Here is a 26,069-nt window from a genome sequence, read left to right on the forward strand (position 1 = left end):
CATGCATCTCGACTCTTATAACTGCTATGTGGTTTCTGTACAAATTGTAAATATCCTTTCGCTCCCTGTATTTTACCTCTGCCGCCTTCAGAATTTGAAAGAGAGTATTCCAGTAAACATTATCAAAATCTTTCTCTATGTCTACAAATGCTAGAAACATAGGTTTGCCTTTCCTTAATCTATTTTCTAAGATAAGTCTTAGGGTTAGTATTGCCTCACATGTTCCAACATTCCTACGGAATCCAAACTGATCTTCCCCGAAGTCGGCTTCTACGTGGTTTTCCATTCGTCTGCAAAGAATTCATGGTAGTATTTTGCAGCCATGACTTATTAAACTGATAGTTGGGTAATTTTCGCATCTGTAAACACCTGCTTTCTTTGGGATTGGAATTATTATGTTCTTGCTGAAGTCTGAGGGTATTTCGCCTGTCTCATACATCTTGCCCGCCAGCCGGAAGGTCAGGGCTGACTCTCCCAAGGCTATCAGTAGTTCTAATGGAATGTTGTCTACTCCTGGGGCCTTGTTTTGACTTAGGTCTTTCAGTGCTCTGTCAAAATCTTCACCCAGTATCATATCTCCCATTTCGTCTTCGTCTACATCCTCTTCCACTTCCATAATATTGTCCTCAAGAACATTGCCCTTGTATAGACCCTCTATATACTCCTTCCACGTTTCTGCTTTCCCTACTTTCCTTAGAACTGGGTTTCCATCTGAGCACTTGATACTCATGCAAGTGGTTCTTTTTTCTCGAAAGGTGTGTTTAATTTTCCTGTAACCAGTATCTATCTTACCCCTAGTGATATATGCCTCTACATCCTTCGATTTGTTATCTAGCCATCCCTGCTTAGCCATTTTGCACATCCTGTCGATCCCGTTTTTGAGACGTTTGTATTCCTTTTTGCCTGCTTCATTTACTGCATTTTTGTATTTTCTCCTTTCATCAGTTAAATTCAGTATCTCTTCTGTTGCCCAAGGATTTTTTCTAGCCCTTGTCTTTTTACCTACTTGATCCTCTGTCCTCTGCTGCCTTCACTGTTTCATCTCTCAAAGCTACCCATTCTTCTTCTACTGTATTTCTTTCCCCCATTCTTGTCAGTCGTTCCCTAATGTCCTCTTTGAAACACTCTACATCCTCTGGCTCAGGCAGTTTATCCAGGTCCCATCTCCTTCAATTCCCAAATTTCTGCAGTTTCTTTAGTTTTAATCTACAGTTCATAACCAATAGATTGTGGTAAGAGTCCACATCTGCCCCTGGAAGTGTCTTACAATTTAAAATCTGGTTCCTAAATGTCTGTCTTACCATTATATAATATGTCTGAAACCTTTCCTGATCTCCAGGTTTCTTCCATGTATACAACCTCCTTTCATGGTATGGTATGAACCATGAGGTAAAGGACTGGGAGCAGTGGTTGTCTAAGGATGTACGAGTATATTGTGTAGGATTGGTAGACAGCGGAATACAATGGTAGGAGGGGTGGGAAGGATAGTGGGCTGTACATTTCTCATTTCAGGGTACGACGAGAGGTTATCGAAACCCTGGCGGAGAATGTAATTCAGTTGTTCCAGTCCCGGATGGTACTGAGTTACGAGGGGAATGCTCCTCTGTGGCTGGACTGTAGGACTTTGTGTGGCAGTGGAAGACTGGATAGATAAGGCACAGGAGATTTGTTTTTGTACAAGGGTGGGAGGATAATTACGGTCAGTGAAGGCTTCAGTGAGACCCTTGGTATATTTTGAGAGGGACTGCTCATCACTGCAGATGCGACGACCACAGGTGGCTAGGCTGTACGAAAGGGACTTATTGGTATGGAATGGGTGGCAGCTGTCGAAGTGGAGATATTGCTGGTGGTTAGTCGGTTTGATATGGATGGAGGTACTGATATAGCCATCTCTGAGGTGAAGGACAACATCTAGGAAGTTGCTGAGAAGTTGTTGAGGCTCTGGAGGAATGTGAATAAGGTGTCCTCACCTTCAATCCTGATAGAAAGATGTCATCAATGAATCTGAAGCAGGTGAGGGGTTTAGGATTCTGGGTTTTTAGGAAGGATTCCTCTAGATGGCCCCTGAACAGGTTAGCATAGGATGGTGCCATGCGGGTGCCCATATCCGTACCACGGATTTGTTTGTAGTTAGTGTCTTTAAAGGAGAAGTAATTGTGGGTGAGGATATAGTTGGTCATGGAGACTAGGAAGGAGGTTATTGGTTTGGAATCCATAGGGCGTCTGGAAAGATAGTGTTCGATAGCAATAAGGCCATGGGCATTAGGAATGTTAGTGTACAGGGAGGTGGCATCAATAGTGACGAGCAGGGCACCGTGTGGTAAAGGGACTGGAACTGTGGAGAGTCAGTTGCGGAAATGGTTGGTAACTTTTATATAGGAGGATAGGTTCCGGATAATAAGCTGAATGTGTTGGTCTACATGCCTCCTCTGCCCCCTTTCGTTCTATACATCTGATCCTCCTCCTCCTCCTCCCCCCTTTCACTCTACCCATCTCCTCCTTCTCCTATCCCCCCCTTTTGCTCTACCTGTCTCCTCCCCCTCCTCCTACTCCTTCACCCTCTCCCTCCCCCCCTTTCCCTCTACCTGTCTCCTCCTCCTCCCCTTCCGCCTCCTCCCTCCCCCTTTCCCTCTACGTGTCTCCTCCTCCTCTTTCTCCCTCTCCCTTTCACTCCACCCATCTCCTCCTCCTCCTCCTCCTCCTCCTCCCCCTCCCCCTCCCCCTCCCCCTCCCCCTCCCCCCTTCCTCCGTCCATCTGCCTATCTGCTTTTCACTCCTGCCTCTCTCTGCTAATTTTTTCCTGCTCCCACACTCTCTGTTAATCTCCCACATCCCCTCCCTCTCTGTTCATCTCCTCCAGGCCTCGTTCTTCTCATCTCCTCCTGCCCTCTTTCTGCTCATCTCCTCCACCCTCTCTCTGCTCTTCTACTCCCACCCTCTCTCTGCTCGTCTACTTCCATCCGCTCTCTGTTCATATCTCCGTTCCCCTCTCTCTGTGTCCACTTACTGCTCCCCTCTCTCCCTGTGTCCACCTACTGCTCCTCCCTGTTTCTGTGTCCACCTTCTTCTCCCCCCCTCGTTTTGTGTCCACCTAGACCTCTCCCCTCGTTCTGTGCCCACCTAGTCCTCCCCCCTCTCTCTGTGTCCACCTAGTTCTCCCCCCCTCCCTCTGTGTCCACCTAGTCCTCCCCCCTCTCTCTGTGTCCACCTAGTCCTCCCCCCTCTCTCTGTGTCCACCTAGTCCTCCCCCCTCTATCTGTCCGTCTCCTACTCCCCCCTCTATCTGTCCATCTCTCCCTCCCCCCTCTATCTGTCCATCTCTCCCTCCCCCCTCTATCTGTCCATCTCTCCCTCCATCTGTCCATCTTCCCCTCCCTCCCCCTCCCTCTGCCCATCTCCCCCTTCCTCTCCCTCCCTCTGTCCATCTCCCCCTTCCTCTCCCTCCCTCTGTCCATCTCCCCCTTCCTCTCCCTCCCTCTGTCCATCTCCCCCTTCCTCTCCCTCCCTCTGTCCATCTCCCCCTCCCTCTGTTCAACTCCCCCTCCCTTTCCCTCTCTCTGTCCATCTCCCCATCCCTTCCCCTCTCCGTCCAACTCCCGTGCCCTGTCTCCTCTCTCTCTGTGCATCTCCTCCGCCCTCCTTCCTCTCTCTCTGTCCTGTCCAACTCCCCGGCCCTCCCCCTCTCTCTCTGTGCATCTCCCCCGCCCTCCTCCCTCTCTCTCTGTCCATCTCCCCCACCCTCCCCTCTCTTTGTCCATCTCCCCATCCCTTCCCCTCTCTGTCCAACTCCTGTGCCCTCCCCCCCTCTCTCTGTCCATCTCCCCCACCCTCGCACCTCTCTCTGTCCATCTTCCCTGCCCTCACCCCCCCCCCCCCCCCACTCGCTATCCATCTCCGCAACCCCCCCTCTCTCCCCCCTCCATCTCCCCCACCCTCCCCCTTTCTCTGTCCATCTCCCCCAGCCTCCCCACTCTCTCTCCATCTTCTCCTCTTCCTCTCTGTCTGCCCATCTCTTTCTCCCCTCACCTCTCTCGTTTGTCACCTCCCACACTCTTTTCTGTGTCTCGTCCTCACACCTTTCTCTGTCCACCATTGTCCCCCCTCTCTCACTATCCATTTCCTCCCTCTCCTCTCTCCGGTCACTGTGCCCATCCACATGTGTAGCCTCTGCAAGGTATGCTGAGACTACGCACACAAGTCACTTGTTATGTAAGACAACTTGCATGTCATGGTTTTTATTTTTCTTTAAATTTTTTTTTTAAATTTAGAAAAACGCCTTTTTGCTCGTATCTCCACTGCCACGGCAGCTAAGATGTTCTAACCCCACACACTGCAGATTCTAATATAGCAAGCAGTATGTATACCAAATTTGCGTGAAATTGATATCCAGTGATTTAGAAGGAGATTTTGGACATACATGCATAGATAATGTGATTGGACAAAAAAATTTGGAAATACCACAGGACATGCTGGTGTTAGTGAAGACAAGTAGCACTGTTGTATTTGGCCACGAACAGCACCTGTGGTATATCCTCAGTATGTTACAAATGGCAGTTAAGACTAGAATAGTGTTCTGTTGTTTAGTTGCGAGTGTATTATGTTGGAGCTAAATGAATCCACACATGGGCAATTTGCTTCCATAACCAAGGTCGACGAAGCATTTGGTGTTTCAAGAGGCACCTTATTGAAGATTTATGCCACACACAGACAAAGCGGAATGACACCATTCACCAAGTCACAACACAGATGAAAGTGTGTCATGAGTGAAGTGACAGACTGTCATTGAATTCAGATTGTGATGAAAAATAAAGAGGACAACAGATGTAAAAGTCACTGGTGAACTGAATGTCACACTTGTGAATCCTGTCAGTACAAAAACAACAGGAAGAGAGCTGCAGGTAAAGAGAATTGCAGGGGAAGCTGCAATTCCAAATCCACTCATCAGTGATGTAAATGCTGGTAACAAGGAAACATGGTGCCAAAGCCATAAAATGTGGACTGTGGGGCAGTGGGAGAATATCATTCATTGGATGTCTTTTTACCATTTTGGCTGGTCAGGTCCATCACAGGGTACAGTGTTTGTTCCTCAATGGGGATGCTGTGTTCTGAGACGACAGGGCCTCTGTTCAGACTGTTCACTTCATCCGGGGCTGGTTTTACCAGCATAGGCATGAATTGTCACATCTCTGCTGACCACTGCTGTCACCAGATCTCAATATTATTGAGCATTCGTGGTCTACTTTGGAGAGAAGGATGCATGATTAGTATCCACCTGCATCATCATTACTTGCACTTGTCAGTATTTTTGCAGGAAAAACTTAATAATATTCACTTGAACATTACATAGGACCTGTATTTATCATTTCTGAGATGACTCTAAGCCATTTTTCACTTTAAGTGTTTTCATACAATGTATAAGACATGGTAGTGTGTTGCCCTTTTAATGTTAATAATTTTGTCTATCCCCTATACATACGAATAAGAGGAAGTCAGATGAAAGTGAGACAGATGGGTGAAAAAAGGTAAGTAAACTGTTCAGTATTTCGAAAGTGATAACCACTGTGAGAAAAGATGGCCATTGTCTTCATGGAAAATGTTTGCAGTTGGCTATGGAACCATGATTGTACCCAGGCATCCACCTCTTCATTGAAGCAAATTGATGGCCTCAAACGTGTTTCTCCAGGGCTCCAAAAATATGGAAGTCTCATGGGAGAGATTAGAACTTAATAGAGGATGTGTAAAGGCTTCCTAATGAAACTTCTGCAATGTATTTTCATGAAATAGCCTTGTCAACAAGTGAGTGGGCATTATCCTGCAACAGAATAAAGCCATTTTGACTACACTGTAGGAGTTTTGCAGGAAAGTCCTTATGCATCCTCCATTCTAATTTCCATATTTTTGACCATGAAGAAAGATGTTTGTGGCTGTCGATTTGCTTTGGATGAAGAGGTGCAGGCCCAGGTACAGTCATGGTTCCATAGGCACTACAAACATTTTTCCATTAAGGGACTGACCGTCTTGTCTCACAATAGTATAAATATAGGGTGAGCACAAACTCTTGCCCTGACTATAAAAATTTATAACAGAATAACCGTTAGAAATAATAAGTTACATTTGATAGGTTAGTGTTACTAATTGTATTTTAAGACCACTTACATTAGTAAACCTCAACGTGTGCTTCCTTGATAGTTTGGAGAATGTCGAGCAGCTTGTATCCTAGCCTTCAGTTTGTTGACGTCAGCAACTGGAGTGAGATGTTGGACAGTTTCTTCCGATCCACCAACCCGGACATTATTTCCCTCTCCAGGCATTACGCTGCTCTCCAGACATGAAGCCCCTTGACTTTTTTTCTGGGGCTATATCAAGGACAGAGTCTTCATCACACCAGTTGCTAATGTTGACAAACTGAAAGCCAGAATACAAGCTGCTGTAGGTACAGTGACAGAACATGTTACGAAACACCTGGTGGGAACTGGAACACCACTTCGATATTCTGTGAACTACCAAGGGAGCACACATTAAGGTTTACAAACGTAAATGGTCTTTAAAAAAAAAAAAAAAAAAAAAAAAAAATAAATTATTATTTCAAACAGTTATTCTGTAACAAATTGTTATAATCAGGGCAAGATTTTGTGCTCACCCTGCATATTAACACTTATGCCAATTGCTTTTGAAATAACAAATAGTTTACTTACATTTTAATTTGACTTCCTTCCTTATAAATACAGCCTTTTTTTCATGTGCTTGCGCGCGCGGTCACACATGTGAAGAAAAGTACTCATTTGTCTTAATAAATGTGTTGTAACATATTTTTATAAACATTTCACCATTTCTCAATTGTGTTTTTTAATAGTACTATCATCATGTTTGTTCTGTTCCCAGATGTGTTCAAATTTGATCCAGAATATGAGACAAATGAAGAAAAATATAATGCTCTAAAGAAAGAACTGTTGGATGAGAGCAGTGATGAATCTGGTAGTGGTTCTAGCTCAGAGAGTGAAGAAGATTCAGAAGGTGACAGTGAGAATGGTGAGACATAAACCATTAATTTGAGAAACAAAATACAATTGTATTTTGTTAGTCTACGTGTTATTTAACCCTTCAGTTGTCCGAAATGTTTTATATACGTCGCACTAAATCAGAATATTCAATTAACTGCTTTTATGTATGTTCACTTTTATAAATTTTTATTCACTAATGGAAATAAGTTATGTCTCCTCATAACATTCCTCCTCCCATTTCATACTGAAAAAAGCAAGAAATCATTTCAGCATTCATTTTTTTATGATTTTAAATAAGTCTAATGAACTTTTGTGTTTGATCAGATATTCACATGATTGAATGTTGGTAAAAACTGATAACTTTTTGAATCTTAACTTTCGTTATCTAGCAATAGAGATGCAGAAGAGGTGGGACCATTCAGGGATTGAGTGAGAGAGGATTTTTTGACTCTTAGTAAAGGAGGGACATAAGAATAATATGAGTATGACAGCAAAGCAACAGATAAGATCTATAAACCTCAAAAGTTAAGAATAGAAAAGAGGACAATCAACAAGCCAGAAATTACCAAATTGACAATCTGCCAGTGCCTCAAGATGTGTCCTACCAACTAATTGCTGCTTTTAATCAATTGTGCCACAGTTTTATCTCCCAATCTGATCTGGTACTACTTCATTATTTATTTTATTTATCCAACAGCGTTTCTTCTGTAGCAGCACATTTAAAAAGCTTCTATTCTCTTCTTATTTAACAGTTTGTCAGCTATGTTCCAGTTTTGTACAAGGCTAAAATCCATACAAATACCTTCAGAAAATACTTCCCAACACTTAAATTTATATTCAGTGATAACAAATTTCTCTTTTTCAAAAACACTTTTCGTGCTTTTGCCAGTCTGCATTTTATACCCCTTCTACTTGGGCCATGATCAGTTGTCTTGTTGCATAAGTAGCAAAACTCATCAACTGAGACTATTGAATAATGTTATCGCAATAACACTTGATGTGTTTTTCTGTGCAAATGCTGCATGGATAGTAATGATAGTAGTGGCTGAACATTTTAGAGAAAACTTGAATCAGGGTCTGGGTGAACTTCCTGGTCACCTGTGGAGATGTCAGCTAACAGTCTACAGACTGGGAGACACAAGCGATTTGTGATATCTGAAAATAACCCCATATAATTAGTCGGGGAACTGTCTCTTGAAGGTAATATCTTAGATCAGGTGTTTACCAACAGACCCAAACTTTTCGAATCAGGAAATGGAGAATACTGAATAAAGACAATAAGGCCATTACAGGATCATATGAATATGGTTGTAAATAAAATGTAATGAAAGGTAGGAAGATATTTCCGCTTAGAAAGTGTGACAGCAAACAGAATTCAGATTACCTGAGCCGCCAACATGAAACCTTCATCTCCGGGAAGGAAAAGGTTGAGCATAAATGGAGCATGTTGAAGAATGTTGTACAATATGCCTGTGACAGGTATGTTTCAAGCAAAGCTTTGAGCATGGGACAGACCAACCGTGGCTCGACAGCCTTGTTAGAAAACTGCTCCGAAAACAAAGAGAAGAAATGTAGCCATAGCCTTATAGACAAACTAAAACTGAATAAAGCCAAAATTAGTGTATAGGGAGCCATGGTGAATACCCATTCAGGGAATTTGAAAGTAAATTTCTGGTACCAATCTGAAAGAAGGTCCTAAGAAGCTGTGGTCTCATGTTAAATCAATAAATGGATCAAAGCAGTCCATCCAGACATTGTGTGACAATAATGGCATTGAAACAGAGGGTGGCAGAGAGAAGGCCGAAATACTAAACTCACTAAACTCATTTTTTCAAAACCATTTCACTGAGGAATATTGTACCATAGTTCCTTCTGTAAATCATTGCACAAACTTTGAAATGACAGATATTGAAGTAAGTGACCACAGGCTAGAAAATCAGCTGAAATCTCTTGAAAGAGAAAAGACCACTGGACCTGTTGGGATACCTATGTGGTTCTATATAGAATATGCAAATGAAGTAGTTCTAAAACTGGAACACAGAGGGGTGCAGCAGTCAAGGGACATATAGGCCGGTTGTCCAAGCAGCACTACCACAGTAGCCAGCCTGCTTCTGGACGGCTAATAGGCTGTGAGTGGCATGCAACAGTAGCGTGACCTATTCTTGGATGCCGTCGTTTTGAAGCAGTTCTGTGGCCCAACCTATGCTCAGGCGCTGTTGCCAAAATGGTAATAGTTCATGTCTCAGTGTTCTAAGTCAGAACCGGTAAAACAAATTAATTATAAATTTTCCCATTAGAACTTATCTTAAGCTTAGCTTTCAAAACTTTTATGGTTTACCAAAAGTTCTCTGTGCCTTTTCAACTGTTGTCTTTATTTCTTTTGCTGTCCATCCCATTGTTGCCTTCCAATATCTTAGATACAAAAACTCAACTTGTTCAGTGACTTCATTGTTAATTGGTACTATTTTCTTTTAATCATGTTGGTTATAATTTACTTTATTTTCTTGTTACTTATTTTCAGGTCTATTTAAAACTTACTCTATTAAGATTTTCCACTTGTTGAATTTTATTTAACTAGAGGTGTAATGCTCTCACAACCCCTTAATTTTTTCTTGGTTATCCAATGCAAATACTGATTTCTTTCTTTTTTATACTCCTGTGACTGCCGTTGCTCTTTTTGGTTGGGTGTATTTTCCTTTCTAGTCTCACCCCCTCCTTCCCCTTCTCTACAGAGATGTTCCCACTTTCTTCTTCTCACGCCTATTTAACACTTTGAGCCCCAGTGGTTTTGACGCAATGCACCATTTTATTCATTTTGTTTTGAAACACGATTCAGGGCATTCAAAGCATCAGGGGTTTCATGCAAAAGGCACTAGTATTTTAAAACAAAATAAGTAAAATGTTAGGTTGTGGCAGAAACCACTGTGACTCCAAGGGTGAAAGTCTTAAATTTGATTTCATCAAACTAAATTAGTTAATATATTTGCTGAAGACGCTTATCTGAATTCCATAAATCTTCTGATTTATTGATTAAATTATTGTTGGGTCTTCAGTTGGATCAAATTGTCATCTGCACACAATATTTCTGCAGTCCACCAGGCCGCCATCATCAGTTGAGAAAAGCTAAGCCGGTCTCACCAATAACTGATTCAAACTGTGGATAACGAAACCTGTGAAGGCATGCGCTAAGGTAATGCACAAGCACGTAATCATTGTTGCTGCCCTCTGACACAAGATTTATTTTTCTGCATGATAAACATTGTGTCTTGAGTTACAAAGATTATATGCATTCCCACAATTATCACATAACTCAGACTGAACAAGTGAAATAGGTATTCCAAATAAGATAGTTGTGTACTGTGTATTGGAGCTGTACGTATTTTAAAGATAGAAGAATGCTTTATTTTTCCACATAACCATCATTTCGGTTGATGCATTGTTGTAGATGCAGTGGTAGTTTTGCAGTGCTCATATCATATGCAGTTGCTGCCATCTCCTGTGGAAAATACTGAACTGCGGTCTTTGAGCTTGTGCCAAGTCTGAACTGTATTATGAGTGGGTGATGACGTTCCAACCAAAGTTTTGCAGCAGATGAATTGGCGAGATAGGGCTGGACGTTGTCATGGAGAATTTTTATGCCCTTGCTCAATGCTCCTCCATTTCTGAATTCAGTGTTTCACAGTAACTATCAGCATATATTGTTGGCTCAGCAGGCAGAAAGTTAACCAGCAGTACCTCATTCCAGTCTCAAAACACAGTTTGCAAGGGTCTTACCGGCAGACTGCGTTTATTTGAATTTTCACAGTATGGGTGATGAGGCATGCCACCAATCAAGTGACTGTTGTTTTGTCTCGGGTGTAAAGTTAATCATAGGTTTTGTTACCTGTGACAATAGAATCTAAGAATTTGTCCTTTTTGTTTTCTTAGTGGCAAAGAAATTTTCAAAAAGGACGAACTAGCTACATGTGCTCTTCTGTTAGCACACACAGTAGCCATTTTGTACAAAACTTCCAATATTACAGCTTTTCCATTAAAATTCTGTGGAAGGTGCTTCGGGATACATCAGGATCAAAACTGCGTAGAACATCCAGACTCATCATCCAATCTTTATGTATAGTTTTCTCAGCCTTCACAACTGTGTCGCCAGAAATTGATGGCCTATTGCTCCTTTATTCGTCGCTAATTTCAGTACGACTGACTGTAAACTCTCTGTGCCACTTGTGTACGTTTTTGACATCCATGCCTGACTGTCCATACATATCCATAATTTGACAGTGAATTTCAACCATTTTAAAGCCACTTGTATTCAAAAAACGAATAATTGCATGAACTTCGGATTTGGTGCTAGTGTTCAACAGAAAATCCGTTTTGAATGGCTGCCAAGTCAAGACTAAGTACCTGACCAAAGCACAAGCTTGCTTGTTTGGGAAAGGAGGAAGCACCACTCACAACAGTGTGTCCAACAACTCTAAGTTTCTCTGCTTCCCCAGAAAAATAAGAGACCTTCTGTTTCGGATTGCCCTTGTAGTTTTCTGGCCAGCTACCAGAGGTGTTCGTGATTCACCAGTGGCAGTTGTTTGTTTATTGACAGTCCATGGAACTAAACAGGAGAACTTCTTTACCTTCATGAAGGCACATCTCACCTTGCGTTAATTAATTTAAAAAGCAAAAATTCTTCATAAGATTGTTTTCAACACCACGAGAAATTAACTGCACTGACCATGTTGTGTCCATAAATATTTTGTGCTGTGTTAAGAATTGCTTCTGTACTGTTCATTTAAGCTTTTATGAAGTCTGTTTCGACGTTAACGGTATAGGGACTTAAAGCATGGGGGAGGGGGGAGATATCCCCCCCCCTCTCTCTCTCTCTCTCTCTCTCTCTCTCTCTCTCTCTGAGTTGATAGCTATATTAGCATCTCAGTGTTTGAGTGGATGCTGTCACAGATATGGCTGAGAGGATTCAGGATGCAATAACACCACTATCAGTCAGTACTGTAGTGGCTTGGTACAACAGTGCCTCATCATCAACAGTGAGATGGGCAGATTACAATCTCACATCAGACAAAGTGGACACTTTGACTAGTGAAATGAGTGAACTGCTGACTCAGCACAGTTACAGAAAGGATAGACATCGTTACTGCAGAATATCATGCAGTCTTTCCAGAATGAATCCATCAGTTCTAAGTAGCGCAGTATAGTCACGTACATCATGTTGGCTTTACCAGTAGTTTGAGGATCAAATCATCAGTAGCCACTTACTGTACGGAATGTATTGAGGTAGACTTGGGGCAGTGTTGTGCCTTGGTCTGGTATTTTACTGTTGTGGATATCATAGAGCCTGTAATCAGAGCTGAGTTTACCATCTGTTATGTGATGTGGCAAATGCGCAGTTCCTTGACTCCATCACCAGACTTTCTGCTGCTGGTTTCCAATGCAGTGCAGTGACTCATAGTGCACTAGGCTGCAGAAAACATATATGCCAAGTTGCTCAACCATTCCCGGCCATAAATCAAGTACCTGGTGTGCTGAGGGAGGTATGCTACAACATAGTGCATTATTAGAAGATAGTGCATTTTATCATAACTACAAAGGCACTCCAGTTTCAACCTGTCCAGACATTTAGCTCCTGATCATCTCGCGGGGTTTTAACTCAATTCTCATGGAATGTATTATTCGCCCTCCTTATAGTTATAGGTCTTCACCCCTCCATTTCATACAGAAAAAGGGGTGGAACATAGTGCTTGTGTGGCGATTGCCATGCATAGTATACAACAAAAATCTGTACAGATATCCAATGCCTTGATTAAGGTACTACAGTTATGCTCTCAGTAGGGCAACTTTGTTTAGTCTACTGGATTGTTCAAATTCTTGTGGCAAACAAAGACAATCCAAGACTGTTATCATAACTCAACTCCGCTAATTTGAAGGTATCTATATGATCTTTGGTTTGCACATTGCCACTCAAATCATGGCAGAGGATCATTGACAGTGTGCTGCTTGGATCACAATCCCGTATTTTCAGCCACAGCAGAACAGCTTCAGCAAAACCTGAGGAGGATTTTCAAATGCCTAGAACAACATAGTGTGGTGTTGAACACTACTAAGTGTGTACTGTGGCAGACCTTGGATTACCATTTTGGTCCATTTGATTTCATGTACAGGGTCTTCACTGCTACTAGAGAAAGTGGAAGCCATCATGAAGTTTACACGGCTTGAAACCATTACGTAGCTACACCGTGTCTTAGGAAGGCTAAATTTTTACTGGTGACATTTGTGTCACTAAACTGAGCTGCAAGTACCAATAACAGGAGCACATATTGGACTCTTGGAAACTCATCCAGCCACTGGACATATGAGGTGACCTCTGCTTTTAATGCAGTGAAGCAAACCCTAGTAAATGATACACTCCTGGCACCCTGTATCGGATGCATCACTCTTGCTAATAGTCTGTGCCACTCTTGACAGCTATTGGTGCAGTGTCATACAAGCAAGTTTATGGCACTTGGTGACACTTGCCTTCTTCTTGCATAAGCTCTGCACTTCTCCGTACTTATGATGATGAGGTTCCATCTGTGTGTGCAGCAGTCAGGTACTTTTGACCTCTGTTGAAGGCCGGAGAATTCATATTTGCTGATAACAAGCTGTTTATCTATGCCTTTAGACAGAACAACAGCAGTAGAAGAGTTACAGCAGTACCACCACCTGAATTTTATTGTTCAATTAAGCACTGATATCCAACACATTTAAGGCATAAATGTTGTGGTCGCTGACTGTTTGTTGCTGATTAACTGAGTGACATGACTTTTTTCCAGCTCTCGAAGGGACAGGAATCTGACGAGGAACTCCAGAAGCTACCACATGATGTATTGCACAGCATACAACTGCAACTTGCTGAAATTTATAGTTCTGATGTCAAACTATATTATGACATTTCCAGTGGAAGGTCTTGCCCATTTCTGTGACCCACTTTCCATGGATGTGCCTTCAACAGCCTTCACAAGCTATGCCATCTCGGTGCCAAAACATTTTGCTGAGCCTGGTTTGCAGAAGAGTGGGCCGTGCATGTGTACAATGTGTACAGTGAAACAGCCCATCATGTGCATACACAAATTGGAGAATTTACAGGCATGAAAATGAGCTTCACGCATATGCACATTGATGTTGTGGGTTCACTTCCTCTAATGATCAGTGTTATCTGTTGAGTGCCGTTGATTGGTTCATCAGTTGGCCTGAAGCTATACCAGTTGATAACATATTGGTGGCGGTGCTACCCTTTGCCTTTGTGTAATGTTGGTTTTCTCACTTTGGTTGTCTGCTGCACATTACGACAGACTGCAGCCTTCAATTCAAGTACAGAGTTATGTAAGTAGCATAGCAAATTCTGTAGTGGTCTCCATCACTGGACAAGCAGTTACCAATGGTGAGCAATGGCATTATCAAACAGTGGCACCATTCTCTGAAGGCTGATTAATATGTCACACCAGCACCTGGACAACTGCATTACCTATGGTCGTACTCAGCCTTTTCACTACGTATGAAACAGACTTAGGCTCATTGTCAGTAGAGATCATATATAGCGAAACACTTTGGTTGCCAGGTAAATTCATCAATCTGAAATATTCAAAGCCTCCAGACCATGACTGATGAAGATTTAATTTGTTGTCTGAGAAATCACTTTGCTTGCATTCACCCACATCAAGCCTCCAGACACTGAACGGCACTTACCTTAATACCTTGGGACCTGCAAAAATGCATGCATGCTGTGCAGTATACAGATGCTTATTGTGAAGTGTACGGAGGGTGTCAAACCTTGTGTACTAGCTCCTTAGATGTCAGGTGAACAGAAAAGCAGAACACACTCTGGATATTGCACTAAATGGTAAGACTTCTACTGTCTCAGTTGTCAGGGTGAAACTGACATACTCATTTTTAGAAACGCTGCCTGCACTTCTGGCTCAACACCAGCCTAATACTCAAATGCAAGTATTACTATCCAAAACTGACTCACAAACTGGTAGAAGAACTTGCTCTTGATGTCAAGTTCATTTGCTGGTAAGATATTTGGATGATGTTCCTGTTCTACCTAGAGGGTTGATGTAGTAAATAAGACACTTGCTTACTGTATATTGTAGCTATCTGTTAGTTTATGGGCCAGCTGCCAGAGTTATTCTTGTTTCAGAATTGTTGGTTGTTTGTTTAATTTGTTTAACAATGCTCCATGGAATTAGACAATGAGAACTTCTTTTCTTAATGAAAAAACATCTTGCCATGGATTAATTAATTTTGAACACAAAATTCTGGTGAAGACTATCTGCTATGCTATGAAAAATTATCCACACTAATCACATCATGCCTTGAAATCTTTGTGCCACACCAAGGAGAACTGCTTTCACACTGTTCATTTCACCATTGTCCGCCCCTTGTAGCTGAGTGGTCAGTGCGACGGAATGTTGTACCTAACGGCCTGGGTTTCATTCCTGGTTGTGTCACAGATTTTCTCCGCTCAGGGACTGGGTGCTGTGTTGTCCTTATCATCATCATTTCATCCCCATCGACATGCAAGTCACAGAAGTGGCGTCAACTCAAAAGAGTTGCACCAGGCGAATGGTCTACCTGACGGGAGGCCCTAGCCACATAGCATTTCCAATTCCATTTCACCATTTGTGAAGTCTGTTTTAACAAAACAGTACCTTTGCTGCAATTTACAAGATGCAGTAACTTGTTTGTCATCAACGTGTATCATGCTAATAAATTTATATCTGCAACTGCTGATTATCTGAACACACCCATGTAAGTTGTTCAAATGATTATTTGCCATAACTGCTTTGACAGAGACATTCATTGTATCATTACAGCTTAATAGCATTCAGAACACTTTACAGCAAAGTGTTTTCAGTGCTACTAAGCTATAATGATTGGGTATATCAGCTGTTACTTCATGTCCATGGAAATGGTTAATAATATGAGACGTGCAGTCTACTTGTACAGAATGACATTCATCTTCTCGTTTATCCATTCCCTTGGATGGCACCATTTTTTCCCAACAGATGCTGAAGTGCCTTTCATGATGCATCTCATCGAAATGTACCACCCCAGGAGCTTGTCACCCGTAGCATCCCACAGAACTGTTGTGGTTGTGTCCATCCATCTGACTGGTCAGACTTGGTTTTTTGCCATGCCAATCAAATGTTTTTATAGCACTTCCACAACTTTTCCATAATCCCTTCTTTGTCCCCATTAAAAGACACGTGCACCCTACCCAGAAAAGCACCTCTTTGAAAGCATTCTTATGCAGTCTGGTAGCTACTCTGATATCTGTAAGTTCCTTGTTCCGCAGAAATGGCCACTTGTCAGTTCTCTTCAACTAACTTTTATTGTGCAAATGCATTTATCTCCATAGCATGCTAGAAGTATGTGCCGGGATTGCATCTGGCCTGTCTGGCCAGATAAAACCAGATAAAGGCACTCGGAGGCCCTCTTAATGCTCATTTTTAGAGCTAATGTCACCGTCCCTCTTCCTATTGACATATTACTAATTGGAGTCGAGAGCTGTGAATTATGAATCTCAAAGAAGGTAGTAACTTTTACTCATGTGTCCACGCTATAATTTAATGCTTACAAATCATCTTTTATGTAATAATTGTTCTCTTCTTTGCGTAATTGAAACAAAATTATTTGCTATTTGATTGGTTATAATTATGTGGGATATCTTGTACACTACAGAGGAGAGACATAAAAAGCTGTTGGCTTGTAAGTCTGTATTTGTGACTAGGTGGAACTTCTCAGCAAAATTTGCATCCTACAGTGTATTACCTATATATGTGTTTAATTTTTGTGAATGCCTCTCAAAACTTTGTACGCCATTTCAAATAATTGTTGTAACGCAGTTATGAGCTGTGGTGGATTGTCCAGTTCCTTTATAAATCTTCTATAGATCCCGTCTGCAGCTTTTGGTCTGTAAAACTTCCGAAGCAAAAAAGAAATTTGGTATATAAAATATTCTTCCAAGGCTATGATGTGTGTGTTTGTTCATTACTGATAATTTTGGCTTCAATATGATTCATGGTCTTTCTTTTTCACAATTTAATATTTTTCATTGTGGGTTTGTTACATTGCCATAGTTGTTACCAGTTATTTAAGCTGATTAATGTACAATTGACCCTAACTTTTGTTTTTTATTTTACAGAGGGAGAGAAGGAAGAAACAATTCTGGACAACACTGAAACCAATCTTGTTGCCCTTAGGAGGGCAATTTACCTTACAATTCATTCCAGCTTAGATTTTGAGGAATGTGCACATAAGTTGATGAGAATGGAATTAAAACCTGGCCAGGAAATTGAACTCTGCCATATGTTTCTGGATTGTTGTGCTGAGCAGCGAACATATGAAAAGTTTTTTGGCCTTCTTGCACAAGTAAGATTCAAACTAATATTCCTCTTTTCGTTTTATAATACCTGGTGCAGAAGTGTTGTGTGTGTGTGTGTGTGTGTGTGTGTGTGTGTGTGTGTGTGTGTGTGTGTGTGTGTGTGTGATTTACTAATTTACTGAAAGTAGGCTAGTTTTCCTTATGAAAGTCATTTCAGTAACAAATAAATCCTACTTGAAGTTACAAACATGTTTCAGCAGAATACATTTTTAACCCCACATATTAGACCTCAAGTGCTGCTTACTTGCTCTTGACTTTTTTTTGTTATGAATATTTACAAGCTCCATGAATAAAGTAATGAGATGAGCTTTATGCAAGGTTCTTTTGCAATCTAAAAATTACAAATTCAATCTCTCACCTTCAGATTAAACACTTTGACACACCACACTGTGCTTGTAACATTGACAACAATCTTAGTCTTGGTAACTGGAAGGCTACAGATGGCTGGTAAGTCATAGCTGTTTTAATATTTTCTGTTGTTTTTTTTTTTCCAAAATGGTGAGATTTTGGATTCAGGATGAGAAGAAAATCAGGAAGACTATGTTTGGAGAATAAGATGACTGAAAAATTATCAAAATATTTTTAATCATCAAAAATAAATAGAGAACAGGTAGCAAGGTGCAAATACTGTAACACCTTGTGAATCAAGCTTAGTCTGATATAAGTACCACCCAGTCCCCCTTTTTTTTATGGCTGTCAAGAAATTCCTGGTAAGAATGCTGGTTTACTGTTGGTTCTTCAACAACAAATTATTGGTGAAAGTCCTGCATAAGTATATTTAAAAAGCAGGTCAGCATGCATTTGATGCTGATTTGACCATTCTTGCTTTTATCAGCATTGAAATTGAAATATGCTATTCCTGGCTCTGGTACTACTTTGAGATTGTATATGAAAAGCAACCCTTTGTCACCAGTCCCGATTATATACGAAAAATGTTTTGCCACCAATTACGATGTTTCAGAAAAGAAGATTCATCTTCATTTTACATCAAAACATGTCCTGCCTTTTATCTTTTTTTCTCAATAAAAACTTTGAGACCATTCTTGCACAGATTTTTCTCATTTACAGTGATGAACGATGATGGGAGTCAAATAAATTCAACTGTTTCCCTCTATCTCATACGATTAATTGAAAATTGAAGTGTATGAGACCTATGACTCTGTTGACATTTTGATCAGTTTTTGATGTAAATGTGCTACACCATTTGTACGAAGAAACTGCACCATAACAGTATACACATAACTGAATCCGCCTTTGGAAGAAAGTGAAAGACCATAATATGTACGCAGGGTTGACAGTACTGTACAATAAGGCACACAAACATGATGAAGTCTAACATAGCCTACAACATGACTCGGACCACACAACTGATTGTAGACCGCCTAATGGTAGATACAGCACTGTGAGTAAGACATTGTAATACCCTGCTGTCACATTTGATTGTTGGTAGTGATAACAGAGAGAATGAAAATTGATGTGGTGTCCATTTTGATAGAGATGCAAAAGGTAAAGAAGAGGAATAATTCCTTTTCTTTCTATATCTCTCCTTTATGTTCCACTATCTCATTATTGAATCCAGTTCCCAAAGAAAGTACCTCTTGCTTTGAAACCTCAATCTCTGGTGTATACAGGTTGTTTATATATGTTCTGAGATAAACACAGTGTTATAGGCAGGGCTGCAGATATTAGCTGCAGATATTACTGGTGTACCATCAAATGTGTCAGCAGGGTATTATAATGTCTTACTCACAGTGCTGTATCTACCATTAGGTGGTCTACAATCAGTTGTTTGGTCCGAGTTGTGTTGTAGACTATGTTAGACTTTATCATGTTTGTGTGCCTTATTGTACAGTACTGGCAACCCTGTGTACATATTATGGTCTTTCGCTTTCTTCCAAAGGCGGATTTGGTTATGTGTATACTGTTGTGGTGCAGTTTCTTCGTACATATGGTGTAGCACATTTACATTTTCTCTCTTCCACCAGTCGTTAGCGATGGAAGCTTACTACTTGACAAGTGAAATTGCGGATATGTTATTCTCCTATGGTTTAGCAAATGGATGTAGTCTGCAAGTCTGTGCCCTCTACACTGAAAAATATCCACAGCACAGAGTGCCCTCTGATAAGCTATCCAGCAGACTTTTACAGCATATGAGGGACACAGATACTCTTGCACCTCTGAAGACTGGCAGTGGAAGGCACACTCCACATGTCTGACATGGAGCACCATGTGCCTGTGTTCGGTGTAAGAAACCCCTGGGGCCAGTGGATGATGATTAGTAGCAGCATAAGACATCCCCCCCCCCCCCCCCCCTCTCTCTCTCTCTCTCTCTCTCTCTCTCTCTCTCTCTTATCTGTACTTCATGAACAATTGCTGTACTCGTATTGTCTACGGTGCATTCAGGCCCTAAGGCCACAGGATCATCATGGCAGACAGCAGTTCTGTCAGTGGTTGTTGCAGAAGTGTGCTGCAGATCCATTTTTCACATTCAAGATTTTATTTACCAATGAGGCAGGGCTCATAGGAGATTGTGTTGCAAATATCCATAACCAGCATGTATGAGCAGATGTAAATCCCCAAGCAATTCAGGGAAGAGGGCATCAACACTGATTCTCAGTCAGTGTATGGGCAAGTGTACTTGGCTATAGAATAATAGGGCCATATGTGCTACCATAAAGGTTAAGCCTCGAGTGGGCGTGCTTCCATTCATTACGCGGAAAGGCGCATGGCGCACTCCATGTGCCGTGGCGCTTTTTTCTGTTTCTTACATCTCATTTGTATTTTTATTGCTATTTACATGGATTTATGAATGACAAAAACAGAACACATACATTTGGGTTACCTGAAGATTGTATTCCATGTCTTACATGTAAAACACTAAATATTACATAGAGACAGTACAATGTTATTTTGTTATCATAAAAATCAACAATAAAACTTTACATTATTATGAAAGTGAACATAGCTCACACATTTCTTTGTAACGTCTTATTCCGAGCTGACATGTTTACAGTTTTCACTTGGGTATCTGATAGTCACATGCTGTATGCAGATGAAACTGTGGCAAAAATCACATTTGATTGTAGTGTTTGTTTTTGGCGTGTCCACGGTTTAGACATCGCCCATGCTTCTTTGAAGAAGACTCTCCAACTTTTTCTACTTCTGCTTTATTCTTTTTAGCAATAAAGTAATAATTTTTTGGTACCCAAATAAAGACGTATTTTGTACTCTTATCTTTCTTTGGTAGGAATTCTGATGGAAACTCACGTTTCTTTTTCCTCATTGTTCCAACGTATGTGAGTTTCCTGGTCAGTAAGGAGAGTGCTAATGCGTAACTGGTATACTGATTATCCATAGTCACATTGCTATTGCTTCCTTCAGTATGACTGGTAAGTCTGCTGACCACACCTAAAGGAGAATTTGAAACAGCATATGGCCCTTGAGGTTGATTGCCACAATAGATCTCCAAGTTACTGGTGTAAAAAGTTTTCGTATCACAGAGAGCAAACATCTTTATTCCATATTTTGCTGGTTTATTCGGGATACACCGAATGAAGTTACAGCATCCTCTAAATGCTTGTAACTTTTATTTATGAATTCGCTCACACTGTAACTGTTTCTGCAGTTTTCAATAGACTCGTCAAGCACTGTTCTAATAGCGGCTAACTTGTCCATTTCGTGTCTGGCTTGTCATGTTCTTTTATCATCAAATCTGCTACACCATAATAGGAACAGGAAAACTTGGAGCTCATCACAGTTCTAAGTATCTGCATGCCTGATCCATCAGACAACCTAAGTTCATTCATATTTATGTGGTTAGTCTTCTTCATTCCTAAGATGTAGATAAATCCAAACAATGCTATTATTTCATCTCTCGCCATTCTTTGGCATCTTCTCTTCCATATAATTTACACTAGTTATTTTATGTTGAATATATATGTTAGTACATCTGACAACCTCATTGGGCGTGTCAATGGTGATTATTTTAGTGAATGCACTTGTATCATCCTTGACATCTCTGGCTATGGCTTTAGGTCCGGGACGTATCTTGTCATTGTTCTTACTTTTTGTCTTTATTGCATCTGTACTGCAAGATTTCTTCCACTTACACGTTTTATCCCTTCCAATATAATTCTTATCATTTGAAACAGGTTCGATATCACTTTCTTCGGCTCCAGAGGCACATTCTTGCTCACTTGTTGAATCATGATAACACTGTGTGATCACTTCTTCTTCTTCATCCTCATCTTCACAATCATCAAACTCGAAATTTGAGACCAGAAAATCTGGATCCTCATTGAGTAGTCACTCAACCTCGGCATCATTAAGGCATATTTTAGTCTTATAAAAACAAAAATAATTGCAAGATATGTAAAACAATGAAGTACTATAATGTTAAGGTTTTGTACAGCATATTAAAAAAAAAAGAAAAAAAAAAAAAAACCACCACTTTCTGATATTGGGACATCAGCAGGTGCGCCACACAGGCAGAAGAAATATGAAATAACTCCACTTGTTACAACCACAGACAGAAACGATTATTTACAGCAGAAGTCAAGACAGCAATGAAGGAACACACGAGAGAAGAACACAGTGGTACCAACTGATTATATTTCATAGAGATTTTTTAATGAGTGGCTCACTTGAGGGTTAAGTGGGGTGCATTATCTGGACTTTCTCATCAATGTATTGCGTACCTTGCTGGAGGCTGTGCCAATGCAACAACGAATGCCAATGTGGTTCATGCATGGTGGTGCGCCAGCACACTTTCATCACATTGTGCGCGAACATCTGCTACATACGTTTCAGGACAGGTAGATAGGTCGGGCAGCCCCACACCTTGGCTTGCTCATTCCACAGACCTCAATCCCCTAGACTTTTGGTTATGGGGAAACTGGAGGGAATTGGTCAACACCATGCCAATCAGTGATGTGTGGATACTACAGGGTCACATCTTCAATGCGTGCAAGCAGGTACAACAACAACCAGGCATACTTCAAAGGGTGCATCATTCCTTATGCTGGAGGGCAGAAGGGTGCATTGTTATAAAAGGACGCCACATTGAATGCCTCTTGTAAACATTTGTTTATCACAGAATGTATGCATTTTCGGACCCATGTTTATTGGACTTATCCCAGAAAGTATGCATTTCTAGACACATGTTTATTGGACTTATTTTTCTTGTTTCGATGAGTACTATCACCTCTCAAGGTATTATTTGACACATTTTTTGAACACACTGTATAATTTTGTTTCTCCTTTCTGCTCAACAACTTCCAGGAAGATAAATTATGCAGAGACTGAATTTTCTTGTGTTTCTCACATTGTGAAGTATACAATGCATCACACATCTTGATTACATGTTAGGTAATCAGTGTTCAGCTCTTACTTTCTTCTGCCAGACTTAAACTGTGAAAAATATTAATGATGCTGTTTATCTTGTCAGAGAATGACTGTGAAATAAAAATTAGACATGTAAGCCCTTTATTTGGAAATCCTTTTACAAAGCAGGATTATTCTAGTAGGTTTTTTTAAACAGAAGCCGTGTGAGTGTAAACTTTCCAGTTTATATTGCTGTTGAAGAATTCAGTGTTTTAATTTGAGGAGGGGGTCATTGATACTTATATGAGTGTTATATCCAGGGCCCTCACCAAAGTTTAGTATTTTATGCTTGTCTAAATGTAGCAGAAGTTTAATGCTGTCACCCAGATGGGATTCCGAGGAGAGCTTCTCGTTAGCAAAATGGTTTTAACAGTACTGAATTTAACGTTTAACGTACATAATTATTGAGCACCTAAAATATTTTATTACTGACTTTAGCTGGATGGAGGTGACAAAAAATGGAATTATAAGAAATTTCATGACACTTTCAGGGTACAATTATTTCCCAGTAACAAGAACTGTAGTTGATATAACATTGTAAGTTACAAAAAACAAGTAGAAGATCATTGCAACAGTAAGCACCATGATAAAACTGATTGGAATTTGTATGTATGTTTACAGAAATTACATATTTGTTTTTAATGTAAGTTAAAATATGTTTCAGAGATTCTGCCAGATCAACAAGGTATACATACCTCCATTCCAACAAATCTTCCGTGATACCTATAACACAATACATCGTTTGGATACAAATAAATTGAGAAATACTGCAAAGTTCTTTGCGCATTTGTTATTTACTGATGCCATTTCATGGGAAGTGCTTTCTTTTATAAAGCTGAATGAAGAGGACACAACAAGCTCAAGCAGAATCTTTATTAAAATCCTCTTTCAGGAGCTTTCTGAATATATGGGACTAACAAAATTGAATGAGAGAGTAAAAGATCCGTAAGTAACTTTGATATTTCTGACTTCTACTACTTTAGTGCATGAGCTGCTGTCATTTGACCTCATACTTGATTTGGAGTAAAATGCAAGTCAGGTCAGTTTACAACCTGGGAACAGTATGATGATGATTGTGACTTCTAATTTAGCTATATGTACTTTATAAATGGAAATAAGTTCACTATGCAGACCACAGTAGCAGTAAGTCTCCCATCAGACAGTACTATTTTGATTATGTACTTAAGAGGAAATATTAAGACAGAATGAAGTATCCTAGAAATTGTGGTGTGGTGAAGTCAATTGGTCAATAGCAATACTGTAAGTATTTAGGCTGCTGAAAGAGTTGTTCCATTCCCTCTGGATTCTGCACAAAAGCGGGTTCCCGGGTTCGATTCCTGGCGGGGTCAGGGATTTTCTCTGCCTCATGATGAGTGAGTGTTGTGTGATGTCCTTAGGTTAGTTAGGTTTAAGTAGTTCTAAGTTCTAGGGGACTGATGACCATAGATGTAAAGTCCCATAGTGCTCAGAGCCATTTGAACCAATCTGTACAAAAGTAATAAAAAATCTGATCAGCACATTTGTATTTGCAGAATTTTACTTACTGGAGCAGCACTGATAATGCCAATAAACAATTTGAAATGTAACTGGGATGGAAAGAAATATGCTATGAAAAGTTTGGATAATGTTTATATGACACTGTGGATCTCTCGAATGGGAAACAGTGATGAAATAGAAGGGGGGATGTAATGGATTTTGGTCCAAAAAATCGATTTTTCAAAAATATTATTTCCTTTAATCTATTTTGTGTGTGAATTTTATCATGATAGCAGCTTTAGAAATGCCTTGAAATTGTTAAACTGATTATCTGTGCACTGGCAGCCTCTCCCACCTTTTACGACATTTGGGAAACTGGTTGCTTGAGCTTTTTGTCAGTGTGAAGGCTATTTTCTTTCAATTGGTTGACATCTGTATCTTTGCCTGAAAACTTTCATGCATGTGGTTTATTTACATTTTGACAATACTAACTCATATTAATAGGTGGAAGGCTGAATTCACAAACCTTTACGTGGAAGTCAAAATTTATGCATAATGGGTGGTGGAAAAACTGTGTTTATGAAATGGTGGTTTCATGGAAATCGGTTTACCAGCAAAAAAGAGGAAGCAGCTCGAAATGAAGAACATAAGCTCTCAGATTCAGCATCGATCCTTGGGACATGAGAATTATACAGATGCTTGAATGATGTTGATGCGGATTTCATTGGACTCAGACTTATTAATTTAGAGCTTATCTGCCAGGCAATAAAGTTTTCATGTTCATGTGTTAGCTGTAAAAGTATGGAATGCATGATTGTTGTTGAAGAAAGAAGAGTGGGAATAGCTTGTGATTTTATATTAATTTGTAATTTGTGTAGCTATGAATTTTCATTTTTCTCCTTCAAAAAAACTGGCACTGATACCTATGAAAGCAATTTTAGGTTACCGTATGCTCTGCGATGCCGTGGACAGGGCAGCGAAGGAGGTAATTTGTTGTGTGGTTTTCTGAACATGCCTCCATCTCGTCCAAAGTTTGAAAACATAAATAAAGAAATGTCTGATGCTGTATGTGATACTGCCAAAGTTTCTATGAAGAAAGCAGTGGAGGAATTGGTGACAATAAACCAAAAAGAAATAGATCCTGGGGTAGATATTCATGACAGTGAATCTCCTACAAATGATACTGACCTGTGTGTGTTTGTAGATGTTACCTGGATGAAAGGAGGTCACACGTCTCTGTATGGAGTTGCATCTGTTATTGATATTGACTCAGGTAAAGTTTTAGATGTGGAAATTATGTCTGAATACTGCTACCAGTGTGCATAGTGAGAAACTGTGGCAAGAAAAACATGCAGTAGCATGCTCTAATTATACTGGCTCAAGTGGGGCATGGAGGCTGCTGCAGTTGTGAGTATGTTCTCCAAATCTGAGGACTAGTATGGTGTTAGATATACTAAATACCTTGGTGATGGGGACTCCTCTTCTTTCAAAGCTGTAACAGATAAAAATCCATACAATGCAATAATAGAAAAGTTGGAATGTGTTGGCCACATCCAAGAGAGGCTTGGTGGTAGGCTTCATTGCTTGTTGAAAGAGGAGAAAGGTGATATACCTGAGGATGGAAAACTACTAGGAGGAAAAGGTAGGCTTACTCTGAAAGCTATCAGGAAAAATACACATAGTTTAGAGGCATTGAGGTGTGCTGTGTGGGCAGTTTTTGTCCACAAACTATCCATGACCAAACACCAATGCACAATCTGTGACTGAAAGATGATTGGTGTAAG

At 40.5% G+C, this 26,069-nt stretch overlaps 1 protein-coding gene across 2 annotated transcripts in view; it reads left to right on the top strand.

The window, feature by feature from the left end:
- LOC126359208 (pre-mRNA-splicing factor CWC22 homolog) overlaps positions 1-26,069 on the top strand; it is a 130,008-nt gene that overhangs the window by 51,953 nt on the left and 51,986 nt on the right. For both annotated transcript variants that reach the window (XM_050007610.1, XM_050007611.1), the window contains exons 5-7: positions 6,883-7,029; positions 17,188-17,414; positions 23,474-23,754. In XM_050007610.1, the coding sequence (XP_049863567.1) occupies positions 6,883-7,029; positions 17,188-17,414; positions 23,474-23,754 (655 nt within the window). The remainder of the gene's footprint in view (positions 1-6,882; positions 7,030-17,187; positions 17,415-23,473; positions 23,755-26,069) is intronic.

The sequence above is a fragment of the Schistocerca gregaria genome, chromosome 1, assembly GCF_023897955.1.
Source record: "Schistocerca gregaria isolate iqSchGreg1 chromosome 1, iqSchGreg1.2, whole genome shotgun sequence".
NCBI classification, from domain to species: Eukaryota; Metazoa; Arthropoda; class Insecta; order Orthoptera; family Acrididae; genus Schistocerca; species Schistocerca gregaria.